This window comes from Sceloporus occidentalis, unplaced genomic scaffold, assembly GCF_023333645.1.
Source record: "Sceloporus occidentalis isolate IW3139 unplaced genomic scaffold, rSceOcc1.0.p SCAF_270, whole genome shotgun sequence".
NCBI classification, from domain to species: domain Eukaryota; kingdom Metazoa; phylum Chordata; class Lepidosauria; order Squamata; family Phrynosomatidae; genus Sceloporus; species Sceloporus occidentalis.
In genome coordinates, this window is record NW_028317250.1 from 34,891 (window position 1) to 62,500 (window position 27,610).

The 27,610-nt window shown below is 47.7% G+C and overlaps 2 protein-coding genes and 1 non-coding gene across 3 annotated transcripts in view; all 3 read right to left on the reverse strand.

The window, feature by feature from the left end:
• Positions 1–1,001: 1,001 nt before the first annotated feature.
• LOC149275696 (small ribosomal subunit protein uS15-like) lies at positions 1,002–3,427 on the reverse strand. Its single transcript, XM_089504394.1, has 6 exons — positions 3,404–3,427; positions 2,551–2,599; positions 2,197–2,275; positions 1,788–1,957; positions 1,156–1,256; positions 1,002–1,073 (listed from the first exon to the last, which is right to left on the reverse strand). Exons 1-6 carry the CDS (start codon positions 3,424–3,426, stop codon positions 1,040–1,042), a joined length of 456 nt encoding a protein of 151 aa, XP_089360520.1. The 5' UTR covers position 3,427; the 3' UTR covers positions 1,002–1,039.
• LOC149275697 (small nucleolar RNA SNORD14) lies at positions 2,042–2,131 on the reverse strand. Its single transcript, XR_016279386.1, has one exon. It is a non-coding gene; the product is annotated as a small nucleolar RNA SNORD14 (small nucleolar RNA).
• Positions 3,428–6,288: 2,861 nt separating the features above from the next.
• Positions 6,289–27,610, reverse strand: part of LOC149275698 (phosphatidylinositol 4-phosphate 3-kinase C2 domain-containing subunit alpha-like) — a 25,821-nt gene continuing 4,499 nt past the window's right edge. Inside the window, exons 3-31 of the mRNA XM_089504403.1 lie at positions 25,778–25,935; positions 25,477–25,597; positions 23,713–23,824; positions 21,698–21,777; positions 21,125–21,188; positions 20,453–20,603; positions 19,497–19,725; positions 19,179–19,301; positions 18,093–18,260; positions 16,209–16,320; positions 15,325–15,467; positions 14,619–14,807; positions 14,362–14,458; positions 13,684–13,778; positions 13,349–13,529; positions 13,095–13,199; positions 12,745–12,837; positions 12,368–12,497; positions 12,045–12,181; positions 10,968–11,137; positions 10,394–10,550; positions 10,081–10,190; positions 9,537–9,741; positions 9,134–9,258; positions 8,720–8,837; positions 8,559–8,634; positions 7,405–7,514; positions 7,015–7,140; positions 6,289–6,474 (exon numbers count right to left, since the gene is read on the reverse strand). Coding sequence (XP_089360529.1) covers positions 6,289–6,474; positions 7,015–7,140; positions 7,405–7,514; positions 8,559–8,634; positions 8,720–8,837; positions 9,134–9,258; positions 9,537–9,741; positions 10,081–10,190; positions 10,394–10,550; positions 10,968–11,137; positions 12,045–12,181; positions 12,368–12,497; positions 12,745–12,837; positions 13,095–13,199; positions 13,349–13,529; positions 13,684–13,778; positions 14,362–14,458; positions 14,619–14,807; positions 15,325–15,467; positions 16,209–16,320; positions 18,093–18,260; positions 19,179–19,301; positions 19,497–19,725; positions 20,453–20,603; positions 21,125–21,188; positions 21,698–21,777; positions 23,713–23,824; positions 25,477–25,597; positions 25,778–25,935 — 3,871 coding nt within the window. The remainder of the gene's footprint in view (positions 6,475–7,014; positions 7,141–7,404; positions 7,515–8,558; positions 8,635–8,719; positions 8,838–9,133; positions 9,259–9,536; positions 9,742–10,080; positions 10,191–10,393; positions 10,551–10,967; positions 11,138–12,044; positions 12,182–12,367; positions 12,498–12,744; positions 12,838–13,094; positions 13,200–13,348; positions 13,530–13,683; positions 13,779–14,361; positions 14,459–14,618; positions 14,808–15,324; positions 15,468–16,208; positions 16,321–18,092; positions 18,261–19,178; positions 19,302–19,496; positions 19,726–20,452; positions 20,604–21,124; positions 21,189–21,697; positions 21,778–23,712; positions 23,825–25,476; positions 25,598–25,777; positions 25,936–27,610) is intronic.

Sequence of the window (27,610 nt, forward strand, 5' to 3'; positions counted from 1 at the left end):
GGACTCGAGGGGGAGACGCTCCAGCAGCAGAGCCCGCATGCCCCTTGAAGAACCGGATCCGACGCCCTGACTGAGCCACACCTCACAGCTTTGGGTAGAACTGGAATTTTAGAAGCGTCCCCACTTGCTTCGCGCTTCGATTTTTATTAAATTCCCTTAAAAATCTTACACCATAAAACCGATTTCAGGTAAAGAAGCAGCGACTGTCTCTTTGCTGTAAGTCAGACAGCCCCCCGCTTTCCTGAAAGTGTTTTGCCGACGCTCTTTTATAATCTAATGAGAAAAACGGTCCACGCGACGCCTTCAGCGCAGAAACCCATCGAGGTGATCGGGACACACGGAAATAAACGGCAGCCAATTACTCTGCATCAGCACACAGAGAGGGGTCCGGGGGTCTCCCCGCTGAGCGAGGAGCCAGAGCGTATCAAGCAATTACCTCCAATACTATCCATCCGCAGGGTGAAGCCCTTTCTACAGATAGATGACACCAAAAAAGCCTTTACCCAGAGGCATTAACTGTTTGTAGCAGACTGTTGATGCCATTAAAGCAGCTTATAAGGTTTTATTCCTCCCCCCGATCCTTCCCCACGCGGGGCTGTGTGTGTGTGTGTGTGTGTGTGTGTGTGTGTGTGTGTGTGTGTGTGTGTGTGTAGAGTCGTGTCGCAGTCGGCTGCAGAGATCCTAAACCTTCGCCCCCCACAACACGCCGATGATCACCAAGAGGCTTCGGCCGGTTACACCAGGAAATCCTCCCGTTATTTAAGCCGACCGCCCCCACCATGTGTTCGGACCCCCTCAGTATTGTGTTTATACCAGGACTACAGTATAATCACTCTTTATACTCATCAAAATGCCCCCCATTATAAGAAGTATACATACATATTTGGTCTTTTGAAGTCAGAAAGCAGAGGGGGTCTCTGCACTAAACTTGAAAACGGATCCTCCGACCAACGTCAACGGCCGGCGTTCAGAACGTTTACAGACAATGAAAACGCAACGAGGAGATTTAACTGAAAGTTTATTCTTTCGAGAAAAAAGTTTATGCGACGAGGGCTGAAGCTGTGGACGATTCGCTGAAAGAAAGGAAAAAAAGTTGTTAATCGAATCTCAGAACGAAACAGAATCCGATGCGCTTTGTTCCCATCCCCCGCTTACTATTTCCAGTTGGGTGGAAGCACTCTCCTGGTCTTGTAGTAACGAGCCAGCCGGTGGATTCTGCTTTCAATCAGAATCAAGCGGAACTTGGCATCCTTATCCTAAAACGAGGAGGAAAAAAACGGGGTCAAAAAATTTACTTTACAGTAAAACAGAACTGCCCCCCCCACCCAACAAGTGCCCTCAACCCTCAGAGCAGGACCCCCCCCCACACCGAGAAGTCTCGCATGAGGCGCGCCACAAACACGCCAAGACGTTACGGTAAACAGCGAGGAACAAGTGACCCGCTACAACAACCCCTTTTACGGATAAAGCGACGAAAAACCCCCAAAAAACAGAATCCCGACCCCAACTCCAGAATGTTTGGGGCATTTAACTGGATTTCAAGAATAAGGTTGCAGCCAACGGGAGGTTTCCATGACAGGTTAACATGTAGAGAACACACTACACACGTGACATCACAGAACATTCTAAAGGGGGGCTTCTCTTACACGAACCCACCGCTGACCTGAGTGACCACGGAACATGCACAGGTCAGACTAACGGAAGACGAGCTTCCAGCAAACAAGCATTCCCCGGCAGCCGCACTACAACTCCCATGATGCTCGAGCAGACAGCAGAAGTCTCGTTACCTTCCTGTTCCTTTCGAGATGCTTGCGGACAGCCACGGCTTTCTTGATCAGGTGGTAGAGATCCTCGGGGAGGTCTGGGGCGAGCCCCTTGGACTTCAGGATACGCAGGATCTTGTTGCCGGTCACGAAGCGAACCTGGGCAACACCGTGGGAGTCCCTGAGGATGACACCTGGGGGCCATAAGGAGTGGATTAGAACACATTGAGAGTCAGACATTGCGTTACCGACGGCGACCGCCAGCCCGCGCCGGGACATCGCTCAGACATCCAAGGAAGGGTCAAACCAACACAAGGTAAACCTTTCTGGAGGAAACTGCGAATGGAGGAAATCCATCATCATAGCGAGTGCCCCGAGGAGCCGGCCCCCGGCCCCCCTGCATTAAACGACCCAGGGTATTCTGCGCACTCACCGATCTGGGACGGGGTCAGACCTTTCTTGGCCAGTTTGAAAATCTGCTCCTTCACATCATCAGATGTCAGTTTCAGCCACTGGAAGAAAAATACCGTTAACCCGCAGAACGCCGCGGCACAAAAGTCTCCGCTTCACAAACCCAATTCAAAAATAATGAATTAAATATAAGAGGCTTAAGTTAAAAGCATAAATCCCTATCACACCTGTGGTAAAGCACAGCACAAGCATCAGAGATGCATGCATTAAAATGAAGGTAAACGTGTCCCCCGATAAGGGAGTCTCAGCCCCACATTAATGTCACCCGGAGGATATAATGCGGATGAGGGGACGGACGGACGGACGGGGTACTTACGGTTGGGACGCTGCGTCTGTACGGGAGAGCAGACTGGGACAGGCCCTTTCTGTGAGAAAAGAAAGACATTAATAGAAGAATTCATACAGATTGCAGGGCCGGCTGTTGCAACGCAGGGGTATTAATGGCACTGCAGGCATGGGGGGTATTAACAGGGTACCCAGTGTAAGGTATTAGTATTTACTAACTGCTTTATATGCTGTAAGCATGGGGCAGTCACTGCATGCACCCGGCATGGGGTATTAACATGGGGCAGATTAATGGCACCGGATGCTGCAGGTATAGGGGGTATTAACCGGGTAGTACATGCAGCAGACACGGGGTATTAGCCGGGTAGTAACGGCAGTACATGCAGCAGACACGGGGTATTAACGTGGGACAGAGCGTAAAGTGACTGAACTGCACCAGGCGTATTTACACGAGAGGCAGGCGCAGCGCTACATGCAGGAGGTAAAGCCGCAGGACACCGGGTGATAGCAGGCAGTGGATGCCGGGGTGACAGGGAAGGCACCGGGGCAGTCAGTGACTACATGGGCCTCACGCACATGAATCAGCCCCGGCCACGCATCACCCCATTTACCCCTCAGCTGTTATTAGCGATGAGAACCTGCCCACCCCGGCTAGTATTTGCCCCACGCCTGCCCCCTTGGCTATAATCAGAGTCCCCAGCTGGGTGCGGACCCTACAGGCCGCCGGCCCAGGTAGCGCATGGCAGCCAAGATCCGAGGCCTTTGCGGAGCGCTCGGCCCCAGGGCCTCTCTGAGGTAACCGGGGAACTGAGCGCTTTCGCTGCCACCAGCGAAGACTCGGGGGACTCTCTGAGGTTCCTTTCCCCGCCAGACTCCCCGCTTACCCGGGAGCGTGCATGCGACCCATGATGGCGGCAGCGAGGAAAAGAGAGAAAGGAAGTGAGCGGCGCGCTGATCACAGCCTGGGGCGGAAGTGCGTCACTAGGAGGGCGGGTAAGGGCTCGAGCCGCGCCTCCTGCCTATTCTAGGCAAGCATGTGACACTCTGCGTGTCAAGCCTCAGTCTCTGTCTCTGAGTGCGAGTCCATGCGCAGGAAAGCGATATATATATATATAATAGATATACCAAGCTGCCTGGATTTATAAGGACAGTCCCGGGACAAACACCAGTAAATGTACCGAAACCTGGTATCAGTAAGATGTTTAGTTAAAAAAAATCAGCCACAAAATATGCCTGGTGTAGGCATTTGGTGGTGGATAAGTGCAACAACCTCCCAGCCGAAGTGGTAGATGATAATACAGTGAGGAGATTTAAACATACATGGGCTATTTCTTTCCCTTTTCCTGGAAATTCAGTCCACTTCTAGATTGTAAGCTTATGAGCCGAGCCCTCTGTACCTAATGTATCTGTTCGTCTTAGTCTGTAGGTTCCGGTTTATTCGCTGCAGGAATTGCTGGCCAGCCCCGACAAATGGGTCAGTAAAGCCCGGATAACGTTTGGCTCCACGCCAAAGGGACTGCTGTGTCCTCGCTTTCTCCGGGGATCAGTAAAACAAACCTCCGGTATATTATTCTCCGGCCCCCAAATTCACTTTCATTTATACATTAGGCGTGTGGCCCTTTTTACAAACACATGGGGAGAATCTGCCCCTTCAGGGCTGCATCTTCTGTGTCAGGCTGGAAGAATGGGGGTCGGGGTAACAGCGTACTTTCCATGCGCTCCTCTTTAATGGGACTGTCTCTTTAATCGCATTATTCTCCGTTGTATCCGGGTTATAGACCCAGACGGAATACGCCGGATATTTATTATAATCGCCCCCCCCCCCCACAACGGGGTCAACCCCCCCGCTCCAACAGACCGCGCGGCTTTACTCTCCCCTTAGCGCGATCCCTGGGGCAGGACAAGAACCGACCCGATTCTCAGCCCCGGCAACGTAAAGAACACGCAGGAGACGCCGACGTGAATGCAGAATGCTTTATTTCAACACAAACAAGCAACGGGGAACGTTTCGGCCGATAGAAAGGCACCCGGAGGTGAGATCTCCCGTCCCTGGTGGGGTCCCGCAGCGCGCCGCCGTCTCGTTTATTAGTAAATAGGTTCGTGTCGAGTGAGGTAAACGGATACCGAATCGGACGCGCGATACATACAATAACAGTGACACTCGCCAGCCGACGCTGGGGGGGTCCGAGTGCAACCGGCATCTATTGGATTAGGAGACGTGCAGCCGACAGTCAAAGGGTTAATTTACGACGAAACGAAGGAAGAGGTTTATTAGACAGAGCGAGCAGTCCGGAACGGCGCATGTCCAACTCCCGGCCGCCCGAGAACGGCACCGTGCAGACACGTAACCCCAGCGTTGCCGAGCAAAGCCGATTCGCTGCTCCGGACTTCGCTTTTTTTTTTTCTTGTATGGGTGATTCGCGGTAAAATAGAAATCTCTCTCTATGGTAGACAAAGCTTTGGAACAGTCTAAGACTTTGGTTTAAAGCTCAGGGGCCCCGTGCGTCGGTGCACTAGAGCGCAGTGGTAGTGGAGGCGGTTCTGGAAGTATCAGCCTTGCACCGACACATTGGCCCCTTTAGATTACTAGCCTTTGGGACCATTCTATGATCTGTTACATGCAGAAAAGTCGGAATAAAACCCCTTTATTTAATAATCAGTAGATTAACAACAAACGTCTCTAAAAACAGCCGTCACAACGCGCTCGTCCCACCCATACAGACCCCAAAATACATATATTTGTCTTTCAGTTTATCGGAGTTTAAGTTATAGCAGCTACTAGTGATAGAGAAGAGAAGGCAACGTCTCGCGAAGAACCCATGTTGTGTTTTGGAGCGGCTACGAAGCAGAAGAAATCTCCGTGATCCGGTGTTATTGCCGAGCGAGCTGGAAGCAGGATTGTCTGTTCCCTAAATATATAGATTTATGCTAATAATTACAGATAATCAAAATATATCTCTGGCTAGTGTTATAAAAAGTCACTGTTGTAGGGTTTTTCCTCTTCTCGGTGCAGAGTCCGCGGGTTATTAGGATAGTTCTGTATAACATACAGGGGCGATGAGTTCATACCACGGGAATGTTAAAGGACGATCGTGAACAGTGAACACGCTTACTGAACACGCCATGTATGCTTCTATGAAAGTGCAAGAAGACGACAAGCACCAGAGTTCCGGAAGGCGCTTGGTCTGGAGGAAGAGGCTAAATCTTTATGAATGGACTCCATCGTCGCCAAGTAGTGCCGGAATGTTCTCAAGAGGAGCTTCCGCGTCTTTGAGGTCGGTGAGAATGACCTTCAGTTTTTCCTACATGGAAGGTCCACAGTGACATTCCAGCCATTCTTCAAAGACTTCCGATGGGAACCTAAAAGGTATCGGAGATGCCGCCAGCTTTTAGAATAGTGGTTAGCGAAGTGTAGCCGGTTAACGGAACGCCCGCCGCTGAGGGTCTACGCGGAAGACTCCTCGCTGTCGGGTAAATGGCACCGAATTGGGTGAGGGGAATAACGAAGCGCTGTATGGAAGAACGTTGGGTTGCCCTCATGTAGAAACCCTTGGAGGAGGCGATGGAGTCCTGAACACGCCAATTACCTTTCTTCTCCTGAAATGCCTTGAAGATGCGGAGTGAAAAATATACTTTTAGTTACTATGTACATTAAAACATCTACAACATAAGCAGCGACGGGCGCTTCTGCTGAAATCCATGGATCTTGGTCCGCCAGCCCTTTGAAATGTACGAGGAGTGATTCCGCGTGAGTTCCGCCCGGGACGTGTTAGCTGAAGTAGGGCACTTCGGTGAGTTTGTGCCACCCGACCGTCTCCTGGTTGAGGTTGAAATCTTTCAGCGGTAACGTGACGCCCCCCAAGAAGAAGTTCTCTCGCAGCGACTCGGCGCTCAGGACGCTGAGCTGGAGCTCTCGCTGCCTCAACGTCTCCTTGCTGTACCCGCTGTATACGAGCTGTGAACGGAACGGCACAGGGTTAGCGCCAACGCTCCGCCGACAAGAGATACTGACATTTTTGAACACGAGCGTTCCTGAAGTTCGTTGTCACTCACACTCACTCAATCTCACACACTCACTCACACAGAAAGAAATAAAGCACGGGAGGAGCGGACAAAGAAAGGAGAACAAGACAAGGCAAGAAAAGTAGCGGAGCTGCGGGAAAGGAGTCAGGGACACGGAAGCGGTTGGTGGAGAAGGTAGGGAGAGAGTGAGACGGAAAGCGAGAGATCGTAAGTGTGAGTGGAAAAAACAAAATGCAAATTCAGAGCTCTCTGCTTCGTTTGTACGAATTGATGGAATTGGTGAATTTAGTTAAAAGCCCAATATACAGGAAAAGTCTACTTCCCAGTCAAAGATGAGACCCCTGGAGAAGCAGAGCTTTGCTCAAGGTTTTTTTAAAAAAAAATATTTCTAAACCTTAAAAAACTATTATTAGAACGCAGCTCAGAAACACGGCCACGAGACGGACGGAGCGCTCGATCCGCAGAGACTCACCATTTCATTAAACGTCGGGTTGCAGGTTTTCCTCGAAATCTTCGTCTTGCGTTTGGAGGTCTTGTGCGGATCCGGGAGGAGGTACGTCTTGACGTAAGGATTTGGGTCCGTGGTATCTTCTGTGACCTGGAGGGCCAGATATATTGATGTAAATTGCATGGTTTTATATAAAAGCTTAGTAGAATAAGCGCAGTTTTGGGTATAATTGTCACATGTTATGAACGGAGTACAATAGAATATCGAGATCCCGTATGTCTGTCGCATGGAGACGGATATTCCTGTCCAGAGAAGAGACTCCGGTTATCTCTCTGTGGAAATCGCGCTCCCTTGTAGAACTCATTTCTGTGCGGTTTAAGATCTTAAGGTCGCGTACGAAGGGTAAGAACTCACCAGGTCCTTTATATGCATCACCATGATGAAAAGCGTTCCGTTCCTGTATGAAATGGACAGCTTCATTTCTCCTTCAATCTTCCCAGACGCCGGACTTAACGGGGGTCCCTCTATAACGATTCAAACGGCAACAGAGGACACATAAAGCTCTAACTCCAGGGTGTCGAAAGTCATCCTTACAAACACTTCTATAACACTACATAATATCTGGGATGTTTTATTCTTTCCTTTTGTAATTGACTGCAGACATACCCTACCGTCCCAGATTTTCATGGAAAACAAGGAAATTTCTGGCTGTAACATAATTGCAAAAAGGTTTCTAACGATCAATTAGCCTTTTAAACGTAAATTTGTATCAGCAAACACAACATGCCATTAGAGCACGGGAGTGATGGGAGTGATAAAGGGCCATTAGAGCACAGGAGTGATGGGAGTGATAAAGGGCCATTAGAACACAGGAGTGATGGGAGTAATAAAGGGCCATTGGAACACAGGAGTGATGGGAGTGATAAAGGGCCATTAGAACACAGGAGTGATGGGAGTAATAAAGGGCCATTAGAGCACAGGAGTGATGGGAGTGATAAAGGGCCATTAGAACACAGGAGTGATGGGAGTAATAAAGGGCCATTGGAACCCAGGAGTGATGGGAGTGATAAAGGGCCATTGGAACCCAGGAGTGATGGGAGTAATAAAGGGCCATTGGAACCCAGGAGTGATGGGAGTAATAAAGGGCCACTGGAACATGGGAGTGATAAACAGCCATTGGAGCACAGGAGTGATGGGAGCGATAAAGGGCCATTGGAGCACAGGAGTGATGGGAGCGGTAAAGGGCCATTGGAACCCAGGAGTGATGGGAGTGATAAAGGGCCATTGGAACACAGGAGTGATGGGAGTAATAAAGGGCCATTGGAACCCAGGAGTGATGGGAGTGATAAAGGGCCATTGGAACCCAGGAGTGATGGGAGTGATAAAGGGCCTCTGTATGCCTATGAAGAGATTAATAAAAATTAGCAATTTCTGCGCTTGATTTCTGATTAATTTCATGTTATTTTAATGGACAAAATTAGCTTTTCTTTATATAAAAAAAAAAAAAGCGTATCTGCGCTCCAAGGTTGATTAAAATAAGAGCAAAAATTAAAAAGAAATTGTCTTACCGACTGCCCTGACATCTGCTCCATCTGCTTTCTCGTCCCGTGGCAGCGGGTGGAAAAAAGTATAAACCAGGTCGCACTGAATATAAAATAAATAAAATAAATTTTAAAAATAGGCATTAATATTATGGATAAGTCTGCCCCCCGCAGGACACGTCAGATACCTCCGATGTGTCCGGCGACCCCCTCAATAAGCTCTGAATGTAGCTGTTCAGCTCCACTTTCCTCCGGGCCGCCACGTCCTTTATATGGGTTCGGCCGAGAACAACTCTGCCCGGGAAACTGAATACAATAAAAGATAAAGAAAACACTCGCATTTACACGTGATATGAATAATAAAATAAAAACATAATTATATAATAATAAAAATACAAATAATAAAACAGTTGTCGTGTATTTTTTTCCTTCAGAATATAACTATCATTACAAGCAGTAAGAGACGTGCTACAGACACCCATCAGTAATCACGCAGGCAGCACATTAAGGGTCCAGGAAAGTACTCCGGTTGGCTTCATACCTTTTTATCATTTATGTTACTTTCCCAATTAATATTAATAGTAAAAAACACCAATATTCACCCCGGGAGCTTCCACAGCGGGAAGAGGAGGCTGAGCTTGTTGTGCAGCTCCTGGAACTCATCAAAGGTCCTGAAGATGAACGCGGAGTCGTCCTGTCCTTCCCGGATCACTCTCACAACATAAATCTGCCGGAACACAACGGGTGAAGCCCCTGCTTTACACAAAGTGACATCGCCCCCAGCAAATATTTTATCGCAGCCCCTACGAGGCACGTCGGGGGTCTCATTCTGCCTTGAAGAGAGAAAGCAAGACCGCGGAGCAGTCTCTTGATTGAGCTTCAAGTTACCGCTGTAGCCAACAGATGCCGCGTTCCCCTTGTTTTTACCCCCCCAGCGGCGCCGCTGCGTTTTATTGGGCTCCTGAGCGTTTCACCCAACGTGGCAGCGAAATGAGAGAGACTCACGTAGTACTTGTCGGGGTTATATCTCTTGTGGTAAGTGAAGACAGAGGCCTCCCTGATGCGTCCGTCTTGTTTGAGAGAGAACGTCTTGGGGGTGAACGAGAGGATCGCCTCCTCGTTGGACGGCAGTCCAGAAAAGCGCTGAGCCAGGTTGTGGATGAAGAAATTGAACTTGGTCGCCACGCTTCCCAAACTTGACTCGATTAACCTGAAAAAAGGAACATATAATAAAAGATCGTTCCGTCCGGGGTTTGGAATAACCTGATTTCTGAGTAGGTGGGGGGAGTGGTGCTTAGCCCCGCCCAGGTTCTGCCCACTCCCTGCCCCTTTCAAGTCCATTATGAGATAATCCTACCCCCTTCACATGGCTAGTCCCACCTCCTTACTCTCATACCTCCAATTGGCTACCCCAAAGACAGAAAGCATTAAATGTTTATAACTATTATCGAAAATTTACATTTTATTAATTATAATTTATTTATTTATTTTTATAATACAGAAGACAGTTAAAAAGTATTTTGGAAAAATGCCTGAATCAAAGCCGCACCTCGTGAAGAAGATGGTGGCTTCTGCTTCGGTGGCCTGCGGCTGCAGCGCGTCTAGAACGTATTTCAGGTCCTGAATTCCCGTGAGTTCAGGTAATCCAGAAGAAAGCATCTACCGAAATAAAACAGATACATAAAAAAATAATAATAATAAAAAAGACAACAGCCAAATTTAAACAAACCCAATTACAATCCGATAGGTCCTTTAAGACTTTAGTTGCTATACCAACAACCAATCAGAGGCAGCTTTTGTGTCACATGAGAATTAATTATTCCCGTTTTTACAAGATAAGAGAATTATTCGTGAAATCTCACCAGCGAAAGCAGGTTGAGGAAGAGGTTCGTATGTTTCCGCAGCAGGTTGTATGCCTGGCAGCAGAGATCCACGAATAACTGGAAGCGGCTGGTGGGCTTCTCCCCTCCGTTAATCACGTACGCCATGTCTGACGTCAGAACGAAGGGCGCGCGGTCCCTGCATTGGAAACAAAGTAACTGATCAAACATTTTGGGCAAGCATTTCTTAACTTTCTGCGTAAGTGAATGCCTTTGTGGCTCATCACTCCAGCTCATGAAGGGTTAAGGGCGCTTAAGGTGCATGTGCAGGACGCACCGCTACGCCGTTCTGGATGCATTACCAGCAGACATATAGATTTCACGCTACGTATCATTTTATGAAGAGATCCGACATTCTGGGCAAAAGCAGTGAAATCTATGAATATGCTGCTGGTGGGTTTATTACTATTATTTAATAATCATAATAAATATTAACAATAACTGTATTACTATTATTTAATAATCATAATAAATATTAACAATAACTGTATTTATTAATAGTATTTAATAATAAACATTAATTGGCAATAGCTGTATTATTGTATGCGTTTATTACCTTTTGAAGCTTCCAAACATCTGAGCGTGCCCCAGGAACTTGCCGAAGTCGATGTGAAACATGTGTCCCGTGCTCCTTAGCATGATGTTGTCGTTGTGCCGATCGCAAATCCCCAGGACGTACGTCGCCACGCAGCACCCGGCGCACGAATAAATAAAGTTCTCGGAAGCCTAGAAAATCCGTCACGGCAGAAAAAAATAAACGCATTTTTATTTTATTAAGAAAGAAAAACATAGGTTCAGTTCCACATTTAAAGTTAGATACGGTAGTAGAGCGGCCCGAATAATTCAGATGAGTTTATTTCCACCTTTTATAAAACACAATCACATGAACTAAGCTCTGGAATTTAATGGTGAAAACATTCCATACATACACAAGTTCAAAAGTCTTGGGCCCTTGTTTTTTAAGAAAAGCACATTTTGTCCATTAAAATTACAAAATGGAAAATCCAGCGCAGACGGGGTTAATGTTGTAAAAGACGATTGTAGCTGGAAACTACAGATTTTTAATGGAATCTCTTCATAGGCATACAGAGGCCCTTTATCACTCCCATCACTCCTGTGTTCCAATGGCCCTTTATCACTCCCATCACTCCTGTGTTCCAATGGCCCTTTATCACTCCCATCACTCCTGTGTTCCAACGGCCCTTTACCACTCCCATCACTCCTGTGTTCCAATGGCCCTTTATCACTCCCATCACTCCTGTGTTCCAATGGCCCTTTATCACTCCCATCACTCCTGTGTTCCAATGGCCCTTTATCACTCCCATCACTCCTGTGTTCCAACGGCCCTTTATCACTCCCATCACTCCTGTGTCCCAGCGGCCCTTTATCACTCCCATCACTCCTGTGTCCCAGCGGCCCTTTATCACTCCCATGACTCCTGTGTTCCAATGGCCCTTTATCACTCCCATCACTCCTGTGTTCCAATGGCACGTTGTGTTCGCTGATCCAGGTTTAAGTTTAAAAGGCTAATTGATGGTTAGAAACCCAAATTATGTTACAGCCAGAAATAGCTCAGTGACCCCAAACTTTTAGTATGTGTGTATATACAGTATATTTGGGCTTCATCACTCACCTTTTCATACTCTTCCTCAGATGGATTGTATTTTCTCAGCCACTCGGCCAGAGGTTTGTCCTTGAAAGACCCCGTCAGCCCGTATTCAACTTGAATCTTTCTCAGGGTGTCTGACGACAGAACCAACTCCACCATACCTGGCGAAAGGAGAACGGAGAGGCTTTAATGTAATTTAAAGGCTGCGGGAATCCTCCAGTCCGGGTTAGCATTATATGTTTATTCATATATAGAATGTCTCGCTGTTAGGAAGGAAGCCGGTACGATGCGCAGAATGAACGCGGAAGGTCACACGTTCGATGGCATTTCTTGGCTATCAAACACACCTCTGTCTTTGCCCGTCGATAGACATTTAAAGAGGACCATCCGTAGATCGAGACCCTCCTGTAACCACAGCTTATCCATGATCTTTATCATCTGCAGGGCGAGCATGTCCTGGCGAAGGTCTTCTCCTACCTGAGGAGTCAACAAGAAACCGTCAACCGTCCATGGAACACGCAAAATACTGAGCACCGAGCTAATTAATCCGCACCGCTGACATCGCACAGAGCTTTCCCTCTAACACGAATAACACTAGCAGAGACCGTTCACCAAGGGCCTCTTCAATAAGGCGTTACATGCCATCCACCGCAAGAGCTTACAATCTAAATAATAACATTTAATAACCAAGATGCCTCGAACGGCAAAACGGACGATTATTTACCTTGAACATGGAGTTGATCTCTTCCCCTAAGGGATCGGCATTGACCATGGCGACTTTCAGCGGGACCGCATTGGAGCTGAAGAAGGAGCACGTCTGCGGGGAGGACATGACTGTTAGCTTCACGACAACCGCCTAAAATGTTCATCTTATAACGACGATCATAATAAACGTGAGCTCTCTTTACCAATCTGTCAGGGACCGGTAACGCTATTCTGAAGCTTTACACGTCATGTTATACGGGTTCTGTACTAATGACTCGCAAGGAACTGGAGCGGCAGGCCCTTCCCACTGAACCTGAGAACCTTAACCCAGGAGCGATGCGTTTACGGATTGTAAGCTCTGAGAACAACCTTGACGTTGAGTTCCTTGGCGACCAGACTCGGGTTCAAGGGAAGCCGGCACTTGCTGTTTCTGAAGAGAAGCTGGACGCGTTCCATGCCCTCCTGGAGAGCCACCTACGAGGACGGTTGAAAATGGTGCGTTATTTTCAGGTAGTTACTTGTATCTTTCTTCTTGTTGGACCCAAGTTAACCCCCGAATATAACGATAACTTTTAATATTATTATATATTTACTACAGAATGAAAGCAATGAGAAGCACCGACCTGCCGAGAGGAACCGTTGGCCTGGCGGACTTTTTCAGCCACGACCCCCAGGACCTGCGCGAGCCTCGTCTGCTTCTCCAACTCCCCGCGCAGCCCTTTCCCGACGAGCGACAGTAACGCGCCGAGAACCTGCTCGTATCTGGTCCCGAAATACGGGTCGTTCAGAGAATCCTTCAGTAACCTGGAACAAAAAAAGGCACAGAGAAAAATGTTCACTTAACGGTGCATCCCGCGAACGCAGCGCTGCCGGCAGAGACGTCGCATGCGCAGCAAAACCCAGACGCTGCCGTGGGCTTTAAGATCAGATTATAAATGAAAACGGTAAAACCTCTCACCAGTACAAATAATGTGCAACCCGGATACTTCCCAGAGCTCGGGACAAAAGGAACCGCACGAGGGCGTTATCCAGGTAGATCTCATACTTCAGCGCCTACAAAAAAAAGTCAATAAGAAAAATATCGATAAATACACACTACGGTTCAAAAGTTTGGGGTCACTGAGCTGTTTTCATGGAGCGATGGGAGTAATAAAGGGCCATTGGAACACAGGAGTGATGGGAGTGATAAAGGGCCGTTGGAACACAGGAGTGATGGGAGTGATAAAGGGCCATTGGAACACAGGAGTGATGGGAGTGATAAAGGGCCGTTGGAACACAGGAGTGATGGGAGTGATAAAGGGCCGTTGGAACACAGGAGTGATGGGAGTGATAAAGGGCCGTTGGAACACAGGAGTGATGGGAGTGATAAAGGGCCGTTGGAACACAGGAGTGATGGGAGTGATAGACGGTCCCTATACGCCTATGAAGAGATTCCATTAAAAACCAGCCGTTTCCAGCTACAATAGTCATTTACAACATTAACCCCGTCTGCGCTGGATTTCTGATCCATTTCATGTTATTTCTATGGAAAAAATGTGCTTTTCTTTCAAAAACAAGGAAATGTCTAAGCGGCCCCAAACGTTTGAACGGCAGTGTTTATGATCTCTTTAGGTATACAGAGGACGGTATGTCTGACCTGTACAAACTGGGGGAGAAAATCCACCAATTCGTCGTCGCTCAGACCTGCGTCGATCCATCGCACGGCCGTCGCACGCACCTCCTGATCAGAAAACCTAAACGGTTCGCGGCGACATATAAATCGGATTAACGGTAAATAACGTACCCTATGATCGGATTTTATACAAGGTTCCCCCACAGCCCCCCCCCCAAAAATATTAACGTGATGGGTGTGGCTTCTGTGAAACTGGGTGGAGCATAGGGCGATGCGCTCACCTCCCATTCAGTAGTTCCAAGGCGTTCACCGGCAGCAGGGGCGGCCAATCACCAATCAGAGCGTAGATGTCCCCCAAATAAGCGACATCCCAGCTGGGGGCGCTCGCCAAGATCTTCGGGAGGCTCTCTCTGCGCTCACGGCAGTAATAACGCTTTTCCCATAAAAACACTCTTTCTTCTTTCGATAACCTGCGGACGTTAAGAAGAAATTAACCCATGAAGTGTTTTGTAGCCCAGGATCAGAATCGTCGCTTCACAATCTTGATTTTTCTATGGAAATTCAATTTAAATTTAATGAAATTAAATTCTATTTTACATTCTACACGTTTTACGGGGTTCTGTAATATATTGCTAAAGATCTAATGGGGGTTTAGAAATGTGTTTTGTTTTTCATAAGAAGCCATTAAAAAAACTTTTTCCTTTCATTTTTCTTTTAACTAGTTAGCGTCGCGCTCTCAAAAGCCCAATTTATCCTTAAAATCCCAATAAGAAAATTTTCAAGAGTAAAAGAATTCACCGCGGTGAAAACAAATGTCTCGGTTTTCAGCGATTCTTTTCTTCGGGGATCGGTAAAGAAATTTGTTGCCAGGAGCCGGCCAAGAATGTGACTTTTTAAGCATCAATTTTTTCTTTCTGAAAAGGGCCGTTTACAGCAAACCGAATAAAGCTTTGTTCCGCTTCGTTTCACATAAAGGGCAGAACTCACCCAAACGTAGCGTCTTTGGCGAGGAGTGTGAGAAGCCGGGACTTGGCATCGGCGTCCAGCGAGTCCATGTTTTGTGGCACACAGCCGCTCGCCGGCGGAGGAGCCCGGTATATAATATCAAACGCGGGTGACGGAAAGTCCACCTTAACAGGAGTTTAAAAATACATTATTTTCAGTATTTCTTACCCATATAGGGATTTAAAACAACAACATATACTACTGAAGATATATATATACACACACATACACACACTACCGCTCAAAATGTTTGGGGTCACTTAGAAATGTCCTTGTGAAGAAAATCATGTTTTGTCCACTAAAATAACATGAAATAGATCAGAAATCCAGTGCAGACGGGGTTAATGTTGTAACTGGATTTTTTATGGAATTTCTTCATAGGCATACAGAGGCCCTTTATCACTCCCATCACTCCTGTGCTCAAATGGCCCTTTATCACTCCCATCACTCCTGTGTTCCAACGGCCCTTTATCACTCCCATCACTCCTGTGCTCAAATGGCCCTTTATCACTCCCATCACTCCTGGGTTCCAATGGCCCTTTATCACTCCCATCACTCCTGGGTTCCAATGGCCCTTTATCACTCCCATCACTCCTGTGTTCCAATGGCCCTTTATCACTCCCATCACTCCTGGGTTCCAATGGCCCTTTATCACTCCCATCACTCCTGGGTTCCAATGGCATGTTGTGTTCGCTGATCCAAGTTTAAGTTTTGTAATTATGTTACAGCCAGAAATGTCCTTGTTTTCCATGAAAACAGCTGAGTGACCCCAAACTTTTGATCGGTAATGTATATAAATAACGTTTTAATATGATAATGAACTCTGAGTGCGATCGGCTTCCTCCGGAATCCTGAGCGCATCTCACCTGTAACACCAGCTTCTGCATTGGGTTCTGTTTCTTGCTGACGGTGCCGGCAGCGGGGTTCGTGTTAAAGGACGTCCAAAGGTTTAGAAGTTTGGTCCCGCACGTTAGCAGCCTGTAACCGAAGAGACGGGAACACGTTAGGGCCACAAAGCGAGGGTCTCGCCGCAGAAACGCGCTTTCGGGGGAACCAGGGCAGCAAAGAGCCGATAACCTTTTCGTTATCAGCGCTCAGTCAACAAGACACAGAGAGGCATTTACTTTCGAGACCTCAGAGGTCCCTTCTTCAGATGTAAATTATCTCCATTATCTGGGGTTTTGGAAAAGTTTTTTTAATTTTTTTTTTTAAATTAAATTGCAGTCACTAAAAACATCTCCAGACTATTCTCTGAGAACAGAGAACCCTGATCCACGCCATGCCAGAGAGACGCCTGCGCTGCGGAATGTAACTAATAATAATCATTAATAAAATATTAATAATAATAATAATACTAAATGTGTTTCTCTGCCATGTGAGTAGTTTGGAAGCGACGTCATCACAGACTTTGTTAGCCTCTCATGACCGGTTACATTTGTCACACGTTGTATTTTATACAAATAATTGCCCAATTCCTAAGAATAATTCTAATAAAAGAGGAAGGAAATACTGATTCTCGGCACGGAGTCCTTGGGAAAATGTTATAGTGCGCAGGGATTTGGTTCCTGGTTCTGAAGCCGTTAAACCCCCCAGCCTGTGGGCCTTGGCAGTGCCAAGAATGCAGCGGGTCTGTGTATGGCGGCACCGCTGGCATGCGCAGCATTCCCTCTCATACATCCTCTGCGGTCGACAGAAGCTGAATGGTGTTTGAAGCCGGATGGCGCCAAGCTGACAATCCCTTTTCTAATGCAAAATATTCACTTCCAATCTGCCTGGCGAGATTACGCGATAATTAACCCTTTGATTGGCAGAGGAAACTAAAACATGGTAAAAGGGTTGGGTTTTAGCGGGGAAGCATTTCTTTAAGCGAGCTTCACAAAAAAAACGATAGACGGCAAACTGCATGCAGAACACGTCTAACGGGGCAAACCGGGCTAAACACGCAGCAGATTTGGGGCAGTTTAAACGACAATGGTCATTGTGCAATTGGTGAGGACAAATAATGGCATGCAGTACAGAGCGCGTCCTGCAGGTGGCACAAGAAGCAGCAGCCGCATAGAGAAAGCGCAGTTACCAGACACTGCATTTGGGGGGCGCCATGAACGGCTTTATGGAAATATGCTGCTAACATGCAGATTGCGCGTTGGTGGCAGAGACACCCTTCATACAGGAGCATGACTACAAATCACGGGCCCCCCCGGCTTCTATGAGCAACACGTCCCACGGGGTTAGCTTTACCCCCAAAAACAGCTCGCCTGTGCTACATTTTCCCCATCGTAGCCCTCGACAAATGATCTGTGTCCACAAACAGCTTGTCTGCGCCATCTTAGCCTCCCAAACAGCTGGTCTGCGCCATCTTTGCCCCCTAACACTCTGCCTGTACCCCTACCTCTGTGCAGACCAATTCAGCATGCAGGAAGTGGATGTGATGTCACTTCCTGCAGGATGGACAAGCCAGACTCTCGGCGGGTATTACCCGCAACTAGCAGCTTTAAAGGGGTGATCCAAGTGGTCACCCAGGGCCCCTTGAGTGGCGGGCCCCCGGTTGCAGTTGTGACCCCTGTGACCATGAGTGTTACGCCCCGGCCTTCATACTCATCAAACCTTATTTTACTCTGCATCTTATTCTGGCCTCTAACAGGCGCCGCCATCCATAAGCTCTTATTATCTGGAGCTCGGCCGAGGAGCTAGCACACTCCTCACCAAAGGGATGTTCAGCACGATGTTCAGAGGTCCCCAGGGCCACTTACCGTTTAAAAGTGAAGAGCGGGAAGGACGCCTGCGCCAGCACCTCCGCCCCCTTCCTCTGCTTGTTGGAATCGGGGGAACCTCCGCTGTTTGGATTCAGGACCCCGAACAGCGTCAGCTGGAGAACGGATTCCAGGGGCAGCTGAGATATCGGAATGGGGAAAATGATCCTGACGACAAGATACAGAAAATAACCATTTATTCGCTGAGATGATCGCTGCCCATAAATACATTCCAGGTCTACCGAGCATTATAGTTGGAGGCTGTCCCCGCGGGCCGTGCCGTGGCCAGAATATCACAGAGGGATTCTCGTTGAAAGAGAAGCCTTTCTGCAATATTCTGCAGAGCCACGGCTCCGCGCCGCGGGAAAGCCTTTCCTCTGGGAATAAAGTTTGCACGAATAAAAAAAAAAGAGAAAAAAACATAAACTGGACAAGAATAGCAACAAACAACAGATCGGCCCCCCGTCTAGTCGCCCGTTTCTCCTGCTGTAAAGATTCAAACATTAATCAGTCGTTGGTCTCGTCTTAGATTCAGGAGCCGTATGTCTATCCCATGCGTGTTTAATACCCTCACTGTATTACCCTCTACTACTTCTGCTGGGAGGCTGTTCCACATATCTACCACGCTCTCAGTAAAGATGAGATGGATGCACAGCAGGTGCTTTCAATAACAGAAATCACATCCTTTGTGCACAGAGAGGGCCAGAGTAAGAACAACACTGAAAAAATGGCTGGATGGGAAACACAGGATATCGTATAATAAAAGAACAAAACGCAGGCGGAAAGGAATGCTATTTATTGACTCTCTTTCATGCGGCTCCAAACAAAAGCCGGGAAAGCGTTCTGTTACCCCAAAGCGGGTTCTGTTTGCATTACAAAAAAATATTTACATCCGGAACCCGATAAAAAAACAATGGTCTTTGTCCAAGAAAAATGAGAAATAAGATTTAAGCCCAAAGTATGGCTGGAGCGACCCGGGAGGGGGGGGTATATAGTAGGGTCGCCCTGAGACCTCGGGTTGGAAAGGGGCTTCACCTCCTTCCCAGCAGCAGAATAAGGAGAAACGCGTGAATCCGAGGTACTTACAGCTCGTCCCATTTAACGAGATAAAAGAAACTCTTGTAGGTTCCCACTTTTTTGGACTGGACGGGTTTAAAGATGTCCTTCCCGTTGTGCCTCAGCGAGCAAACCAAGTAGTATTTCTCAAAGCTGGTGAAAAATACAAAATCACAGATATAAAAGTAAGTATCCGCAGTTCCGTGAATATATATCATAAACCATGGCGACAGAACGCGGCTGGAAGTGGGTTTGGGTATCACAGAAGTTACAGTCGGGCTGAAGACCCCATAACCGTATACAGAGGCCATGAGACCACATCTCATGTAAGTACGAGTACGTGCTCACCTGGACACCCAGCCAGTGGGGATCCCGTGGGCAGCGAATACAGTGAACTGGAGGTGGTCGGTGGAGCTCCTCGCTTCTTTGGTGGTCCGGCCGCTGGTGGAGGCTGGGTGGGAGCGGAAGTAGAGGAGCAGGAGGCTGTGTACAGCAGTGGTGAGGCTCGCCAGACTCTCCTGTAAGGGGGTCTCACTCTGGGCAGGACCTGGTGAACAGACGACGGGTTGCTTGGTAACTGCTGCCCCACAAAACATTTACAGGGTCCCAGCCAGGGCCGGCCCGACAATGGAGCCAAGTGGGGCAACTGCTCCAGGCGGCACTTTTGAAGGGGGGGCACTTTGCCGCCCCAAGCCCCTTTTTTTTAAAAAAAAAAAAAGAAAAAAAAAAAAAAAAAAAACGAAAGAGAGAAAGGGGCGCCGAGTGGTTTTCGCTTACCAAGCTGTCAGTACCCGCTCGGCGCCTCTCTCTCTCTCCTCTGCGGCGAGTCTTCCTGTTCGGTCTCGGTGCCGGCTTGTAATGCTGAGTGCCGGAAGATTTCCTCATAGCCGGCACCGAGACCGAACAGGGAGACTCGCCGCAGGACTGCTGAAAGGTAAGTACAAGGGAGGGGGGAGAAGGGTAGATAATGGGGGGGGGGGCAGCATTTTAAAATTCGCCCCAGGCGGCATTTTGCCTTGGGCCGGCACTGGTCCCAGCCCCCCCCCCCATTGCCCCTTGTGTACTTACCGTTGGCGGCACCGGGGGCAGAACCATCCATCGTCTTGGACGGACTCTACAAAAAAACACATTTTAACGAGTCGCGGTTATTTGCTGCATCCTTTATTGCTTTTCACAATTGAGTTTTGGTGAAAAGTGGTACAATCTCCATAGCAACTAGTGGGATTTTCTCCTGATTGAGCTGGGGTCTTATTGCCATATCAGCCAATAATGATAACCCTTCTAGAGAGATCTATGCAGCAGACGTACGTCGGTTCTCCTGTTCCTCGGCAGGTTGACGGCTCTTCGGAGTTTCTTCACGGCCTCGGTGATGGCCGGAGTCTCCACGCCGTCGGCGGTCTTGCAGATGCTTCGCACGGCTCGGACCACCTGGTCGGCCATTCTGTGCGGATTAGTCTGCGGAAGCAGATAGAACTTTCTAATATCACGATAATAACGATAATGACAACAAACATTGGAAACGTTCCGGTGGATTGTGCCTAAAGTGGGCTCTCCGGGTCACGCTTTACTGCACAGTAAAGTAACGCCGACGGCAACCTCCAGGGAAAACAGTTATTTTCCCAAACTGGCCTTAATCCATCAAGAAACGGGTACATTTGTTTTAGGGTTAATCGGAAGAGGGCGTTTTAAACGGCGCTGATTCTCGTCTCGGAGTCAGTAAAAATCTAGATTGGCCGGATTCCTAGCGTCCTGAAGCTTGAATGTCGAACATTCCTTCTCAATTTAGAATTAAAGAAAAGTAACACTTTTTTACTTTAGAAAATCTCCATATTTTCCGGGATAATAAAAACATTTTGTTTTTGTGCAATTTTTTTTAATCTTCTTGATAAATTCTTTAAAAAAAAACAAAAAACTAAATAAAAATAAACCCAGGATAGAGCAATAAACCCAATTCAAAGCACTTCTAGTATTGTTACCTCGTTCTTAAGGCACAGGCTGACTTGCTCATGGAAGGCGTCCAGCAGCTCCTCAATGCTCTGCCTGCGAATAGATGAGGCGTTACTGAGGGATAAGGACTAAGACATTCCAGACCAAGGACGTAAATGTACTTTCCAACAGAGATACATTGTATACATATTAATATACCTCACCAAACACAACCGCGTAACATTACATTTATTAATGTTACTATTCTGGGCAGTGTAACTATTTAACGACGACAAATTCAAATTGACAGATTGGTACAGAAGGAGAAATGGGCCCTGGGCTTGCAGGCTTACAATCTATTTATCTTGTTTAACAAACACCCTGGTGACTAAGGGGTTTAGGGGGGTTTGAATGTGGCGCCGTTCATCCAGATTATGTCTCACGGGGCTCATCATTCAACCCCCTAATTCTTGATTACAGACTCTCTGGCCTGCCTGGGTGTAATGAGAGTTCTAGTTTAAAAAAAAACTGGTTACCCTGGCAACAGAACCTTTATGCGTTATGATAAATACTTATTGAACGTTCGAGCGATAGCCAGAGAAGTGGAGCGCAAGCGGCCATACCGTGTTATCGGCTCTTTAAACGGCCTGTCCAGCAGAGCCAAATGTTTATTGAGATCGACCGTGGTCTCGTCGTCTTCATCCTGTGAACAGAAGTCCGCAGATTAATACGGAGGACGTAACACGCAGGGCAGCTGGTAAAGGTGCGCAGGGTAGGGGGGGGAAAAGTAAAGTTTCTTTAGATTTATTTTTCTTTGTGCTGTGCATTTTATGGGTTAACCCCGCTCTTGCCACCCTGGTGCCTCATTAATGGGGTCCACAGAAGGGTTTAAATGGCTTGAGAGTCTTTTTTGGGTTTAAATGTGGTGCAGTCCCACTCATTCAGCTCCCTGGTAAGCAATATAGCTGTGATAAACGAGATCGGGGCTCGCCAAACTTGGGGTACTTAGTATCGGGGACTTAGTAAATCCCCAATATTTATGCCTTAACTATAGCGGTAGCCATAATGTAAGCACATGCAGTGGCGTGTGGCGTCACGTGTGTTCACTGTGTTAAACGGGAACAGACCATCCAATCCGGTAACACGGGTGAGTTATAGCGGACCCGGGTCCCCCAAAGACTCAGCTCTTCGGTGAGGGGGTGGGTGAGCCTTTTTGGCCACCTTTCCCTCTTCGGAGGCGACCTTAGAAGATCCGGCCCCTGCCTTGTCCTGGGTGGGGGAAAAGGGGCTGCATATCACCCCAGCCCCAAGATTGGGGATCTGGTCTCCCTAACCCACTGGAGCACAAAAATTCTGGGTTTCACAGAATAAAACTAAAAGAAAAAAAAATGAGCACGTAACTACAACGCGAGTCGGTGGCTCGGCCCCCCACGAGCCACGCTGGCAAGTCTGTCCCGGTCAAACACTTTAAATCCTTCCTGCAGCTCGGTGGAATTTGTTGGCCGCATGTAAAAGGAAGATAACGCGTTTGTGTCGACGAGAAGGAATTTGTCGCCTGCGTAGTGTTGATATTCGGTAAAATGTCACCTACGCCGAGCTAACATTATTCTTAAATTAGTCATCCATTTTGGGCAACGCGTTCATCGTTATATCACCGGCCTCTGGGATTCAAATACGTTTTCCCAGCGTATTATTTTATAAATTTATTTCCAAAATGAATTCTTTTTTTTTTTAAATAAGATTTTATTGAGAAATGTGATGTTTATTTTGCTTTTGTATGGAATCTAAACATCCTGCATACATTATCCAACGTTACAAAATTACAAGCCAAGCATTTGCAGAACAGGAATGTTTTAATTTTGTGTTCAGACGCAGCCGTGCGACGTCTCACCAGGCACGTTTATCATTATTTCACACGTTCAAAAGTTTGGGGTCACTCAGCTGTATTCATAGAAAACAAGGAAATTTCTGGCTGTAACATAATTACAAAAGGTGTTTTCTAACCATCAATTAGCCTTTAAACTTAAACTTGGATCAGCGAACACAACGTGCAATTGGAACACGGGAGTGATGGGAGTGATAAAGGGCCATTGGACCACGGGAGTGATGGGAGTGATAAAGGGCCATTGGAACACAGGAGTGATGGGAGTGATAAAGGGCCATTGGAACACGGGAGTGACGGGAGTGATAAAGGGCCATTGGAACACAGGAGTGATGGGAGTGATAAAGGGCCATTGGAACACAGGAGTGATGGGAGTGATAAAGGGCCATTAGAACACAGGAGTGATGGGAGTGATAAAGGGCCTCTGTGCGCCTATGAAGAGATTCCATTAAAAATCAGCCGTTTCCAGCTACAATAGCCATTTACAACATTAACCCCGTCTGCGCTGGATTTCTGATCCATTTCATGTCATTTTAATGGACAAAATAAGCTTTTCTTTCAAAACCCAAGGACATTTCGAAGTGACCCCAAACTTTTGAACGGCAGTGTGTATAGGGCCATTATTTTCTGCAGCGCTGTAAAAAAAATAATAATAATAAAAAAAAAATGAATAAATCTAGCTTTGTCTGCAAGAAAATACGGCAGCTCAGCGTGTTGTATGCGGTATATCATCGCACACGCGTGGTGTATACTCACGGTCCGCGCGAGGTCCCGGCACATCGTGTTGACGGACAGCAGCTGCAGCCGGATTTCCGTGTCCCATTTTCGACAGAGCTGAATGTATTCGTGGCTGCCCAGGCAGTGTTTACTGGCGAGAAAGAACCGGGAATTTGACACATGTATCCGGCACGAGCGAACACGCGTGTATCCGTGCAGAACTTTTACTAACTCGCAGCAAGTTTTAGGAGGAAAACAGGGGAATCAGGGAGTCCTGCAGACTTGGCTTTGCGGCAGACCGTGCGGCGGCCCGGAAAGCCGTGTTTTAACTCGCTAATATCTTGTGCCAATCTGTCATCCGAAACAGATCATTAAAAGTTGGCGGAGCGAGCGGCTACAACTCAGACAATCGGAACAAAGGAATGAAAACGCGGGGAGTTTCTGCCGGCAGGAAATTGGAGCAGCAACGATTTCTTAATATCTTGGCAGTTCTACCCCACAACTTATCGAGCATGGCAATCAAACGCTGAGGCTTGCGGTGGTGAACATATAATATATAGAGACATCAGCAATGGCCATGTTGGTCTGGTTTACGCCCCGACGGGGGCATCGGCCGGCGCCGCAGGCTTAATGCTGAATCGATACAAGCCAGGGCTCTCGAGAGATTTAATTGCTAAGTAACAGTCCCCAGGGGGGCTTCGATTTTCCCACCCGCTGCACAAAGCACCTTCTGTGCTTCTCGTGATTAAATATTCTAATTACACTACTGTTCAAAAGTTTGGGGTCACTTGTCCTTGTTTTTAGAAACGCAAATTTTGCCCACTAAAATAACGTGAAACGGATTGTAAATCCAGCGCAGACGGGGTTAACATGGTAAACAACTATTGTAGCTGGATTCTTAATGGAATCTCTTCATAGGCATACAGAGACCCTTTATCACTCCTGTATTCCAATGGCCCTTTATCACTCCCATCACTCCTGTGCTCCAATGGCCCTTTATCACTCCCATCACTCCTGTGTACCAATGGCCCTTTATAACTCCCATCACTCCTGTGTTCCAATGGCCCTTTATCACTCCCATCACTCCTGTGCTCGAATGGCCCTTTATCACTCCCATCACTCCTGTGTTTCAATGGCCCTTTATCACTCCCATCACTCCTGTGTTCCAATGGCCCTTTATCACTCCCATCACTCCTGTGCTCCAATGGCCCTTTATCACTCCCATCACTCCTGTGTTTCAATGGCCCTTTATCACTCCTGTGTTCCAATGGCCCTTTATCACTCCCATCACTCCTGTGCTCCAATGGCCCTTTATCACTCCCATCACTCCTGTGTTTCAATGGCACGTTGTGTTCGCTGATTCAAGTTTAAGTTTAAAAGGCTAATTGATGGTTAGAAAACACTTTTTGTAATTACGTTACAGCCAGAAATGTCCTTATTTTCCATGAAAACAGCTCAGTGACCCCAAACTTTTGAACCGTAGTGTATAGGATAAGAAATCCAGTGAGGAACATTCAACATGAACTTAAAGCGATAAAATATTACAGCAAATGATGCGGAATATTGTATCTATATACTAAGTTATCATCACATGTTTAGTTTAAATCCCAGTTAAATCTCATATTGGGGGGGGGTGATTCCCACCGGAATCCCAACATTAAACGCCCGCGTCACGGGCTGGCGGTATGAATGGCGCATGGGGGAGCATTTTGAGTGCCGACCAACTGGACGTGCGGGACTTTCTACCGACTTCCCGATAAACGAACATCATTCGCTCTGGGACAGGGGACGGCGGCCGCTTACTTCTGTAACGCCTCCTCCTGGCCGCACACTTTCAGCACGTAGCTCTCGATGTCCACCTGATTCAGGTCATCGTGGACCCAGCACAGCGCCTGCATGATTATTACCTCCACCGGGGAACTCACTGCGGGCGACAAAGAGCGGGCATCGAGTGACAATCGCTTCAGTAAAGACCGGCGGCCGACAACGCGGACCACCCGCAGAGGACGCAAGCGAGCAGCCGCCATCCTCCTTATCAATATCGTTTTTGGATCCCTTTAAGGGACGATTACTAGGCGTGTGACACGCTCCGCGCTACACTCACCGTCACACGTGAACGTGACCGGCTGCTGGAAGCCCTCTATCTCGATGGACACCTTGACGCTGCTCAGCTCCCCGCCGACGCTTCGCTGCGGCGTCACGGGGCTCAGGATGAAGCCGGGGTTACTCAGAAGGCTGCCGTGGGGACTCCGCTCCCTGAGCCTGGGGAAAGAAGGCGAGAAACGACGTCAAATATTCACAGAATGTTTTAGTTACGATCCCCGCGACGTTACGTTTCGTCACAATGGGTTTAACGCGCTTAACGATACTAAATGATGACAGCGATCGGAACGCACAGCACAATAAAGCTCATTGAAATGTTATAATCCGGTTTTATATATATTTATGATCCGTATATTTCCTTAACGCTGACAGAGCACTTCCTGTTTTTGTTTATTTCAAACAGGAAGTCGGCGATCCCGGGATTTTCCTGCGCAGGACGGCGGACGCGTTTCGCTTCTCTACGCCCCAAAGTTAATGCCTGCGTGCGGAAAACCTGACAATTCTATAAATATATATATATATATCCGGTAACGCGCGGCTCTCCGGGGGTAGAACTACAGCTCCCATGATGCACCATTCACCCAGGCTCTGGGGATCATGGGGACTGCAGTTGGACTCCGTGGCTCGCAGGGTCTCTCGTCAGGCATGGTTAATACAGGGTGCGTGTTCCAGAACTCACGGCCCTGGAACCAGTATAGCAGAAACTCGGGACGTCGAATAAATATTGATCGATCGCCGTAAAGTGAGATGTGAGGTCCGGAAGAAGAATTTAACCTGATGATCTGCTCTGTACGCCGTAGGACCCCGGATCGTTTATATTAAACTACACGCGTGTTACATGTGTGGACACAAACCACTCGATAGCAGTCCTCAGCGTCAAAGCGCAGCAGGATTGAACCGCTTACGGTTTTGGGTGATAACACCGGCTTCTACAGCTCGGCACAAACAGGAATCTTAAGCGATCTCCGTGTTTACAAAGCACTCGGCAGGCAAACGTTATCACGCCGGTCACCTCCGGAGAGGTCTCTGGGGCGGAAAAACGGCTGCCACGGGAGTAAATGTGACAAGGAACATCGCAGCTGCGTCTATCAGAAAGGAATGAAAGAGTTAATGGTGCCTTAATACCCGTACATTCACACGGCACGAGGGGGGTTATCATAAGCGTTTTTGATAAAGCCGGGAGAAGCGCTGTAGAAAGCAGACAATTAATAAAAAGTTATAATTACCTGAAAAATACAAATCAGCCAAAAATAACAGCCCCCCCATTTCCCACACAGGCTTTTGCCCAGCCCTGCACCACAAGAGGTTAAAACGCGAGGAATGCCGTTTCTGATGGGGAGAGATACGGCGGTGGCGGCGGATCCGACCAGCGCAGGCAGCTATCAGGGTATTGGCAGAGAGACAGCGCTCAATAACAGAGACCGTCTCACGGGGCGGAATAAAACCCATTCCCAAGGTTAATGGGGACATTTAAATCGCTTGCGGGGCGTAAATCCGCAGCCCAGCTCAGAAAGAAAAAAATCGCCATGAACAGGGGACAGCTTGGGGTCCCCAAACCCCCTGTAAAGCAGAATACACATTAAAGTACTCCTTTAGTAACCCTTCGTGAGCCAAACGCAGAATCCCCCCCCCACACTTCCACAGACAAGATTTAAAGTGACGGCGCAGCTATAACACGCATTAAAGGGTCCCTTTAAAGATCATGCCATAGAATATACCACTTATGAGACCCCCGTGTGGGCATCTAGAGAGTTGGGGGGGGGTCACACATATTGTTGGCACACATTGGGATAGTAAATTAACTCATTAATAGCCAGACGCCAGCACAGATCTT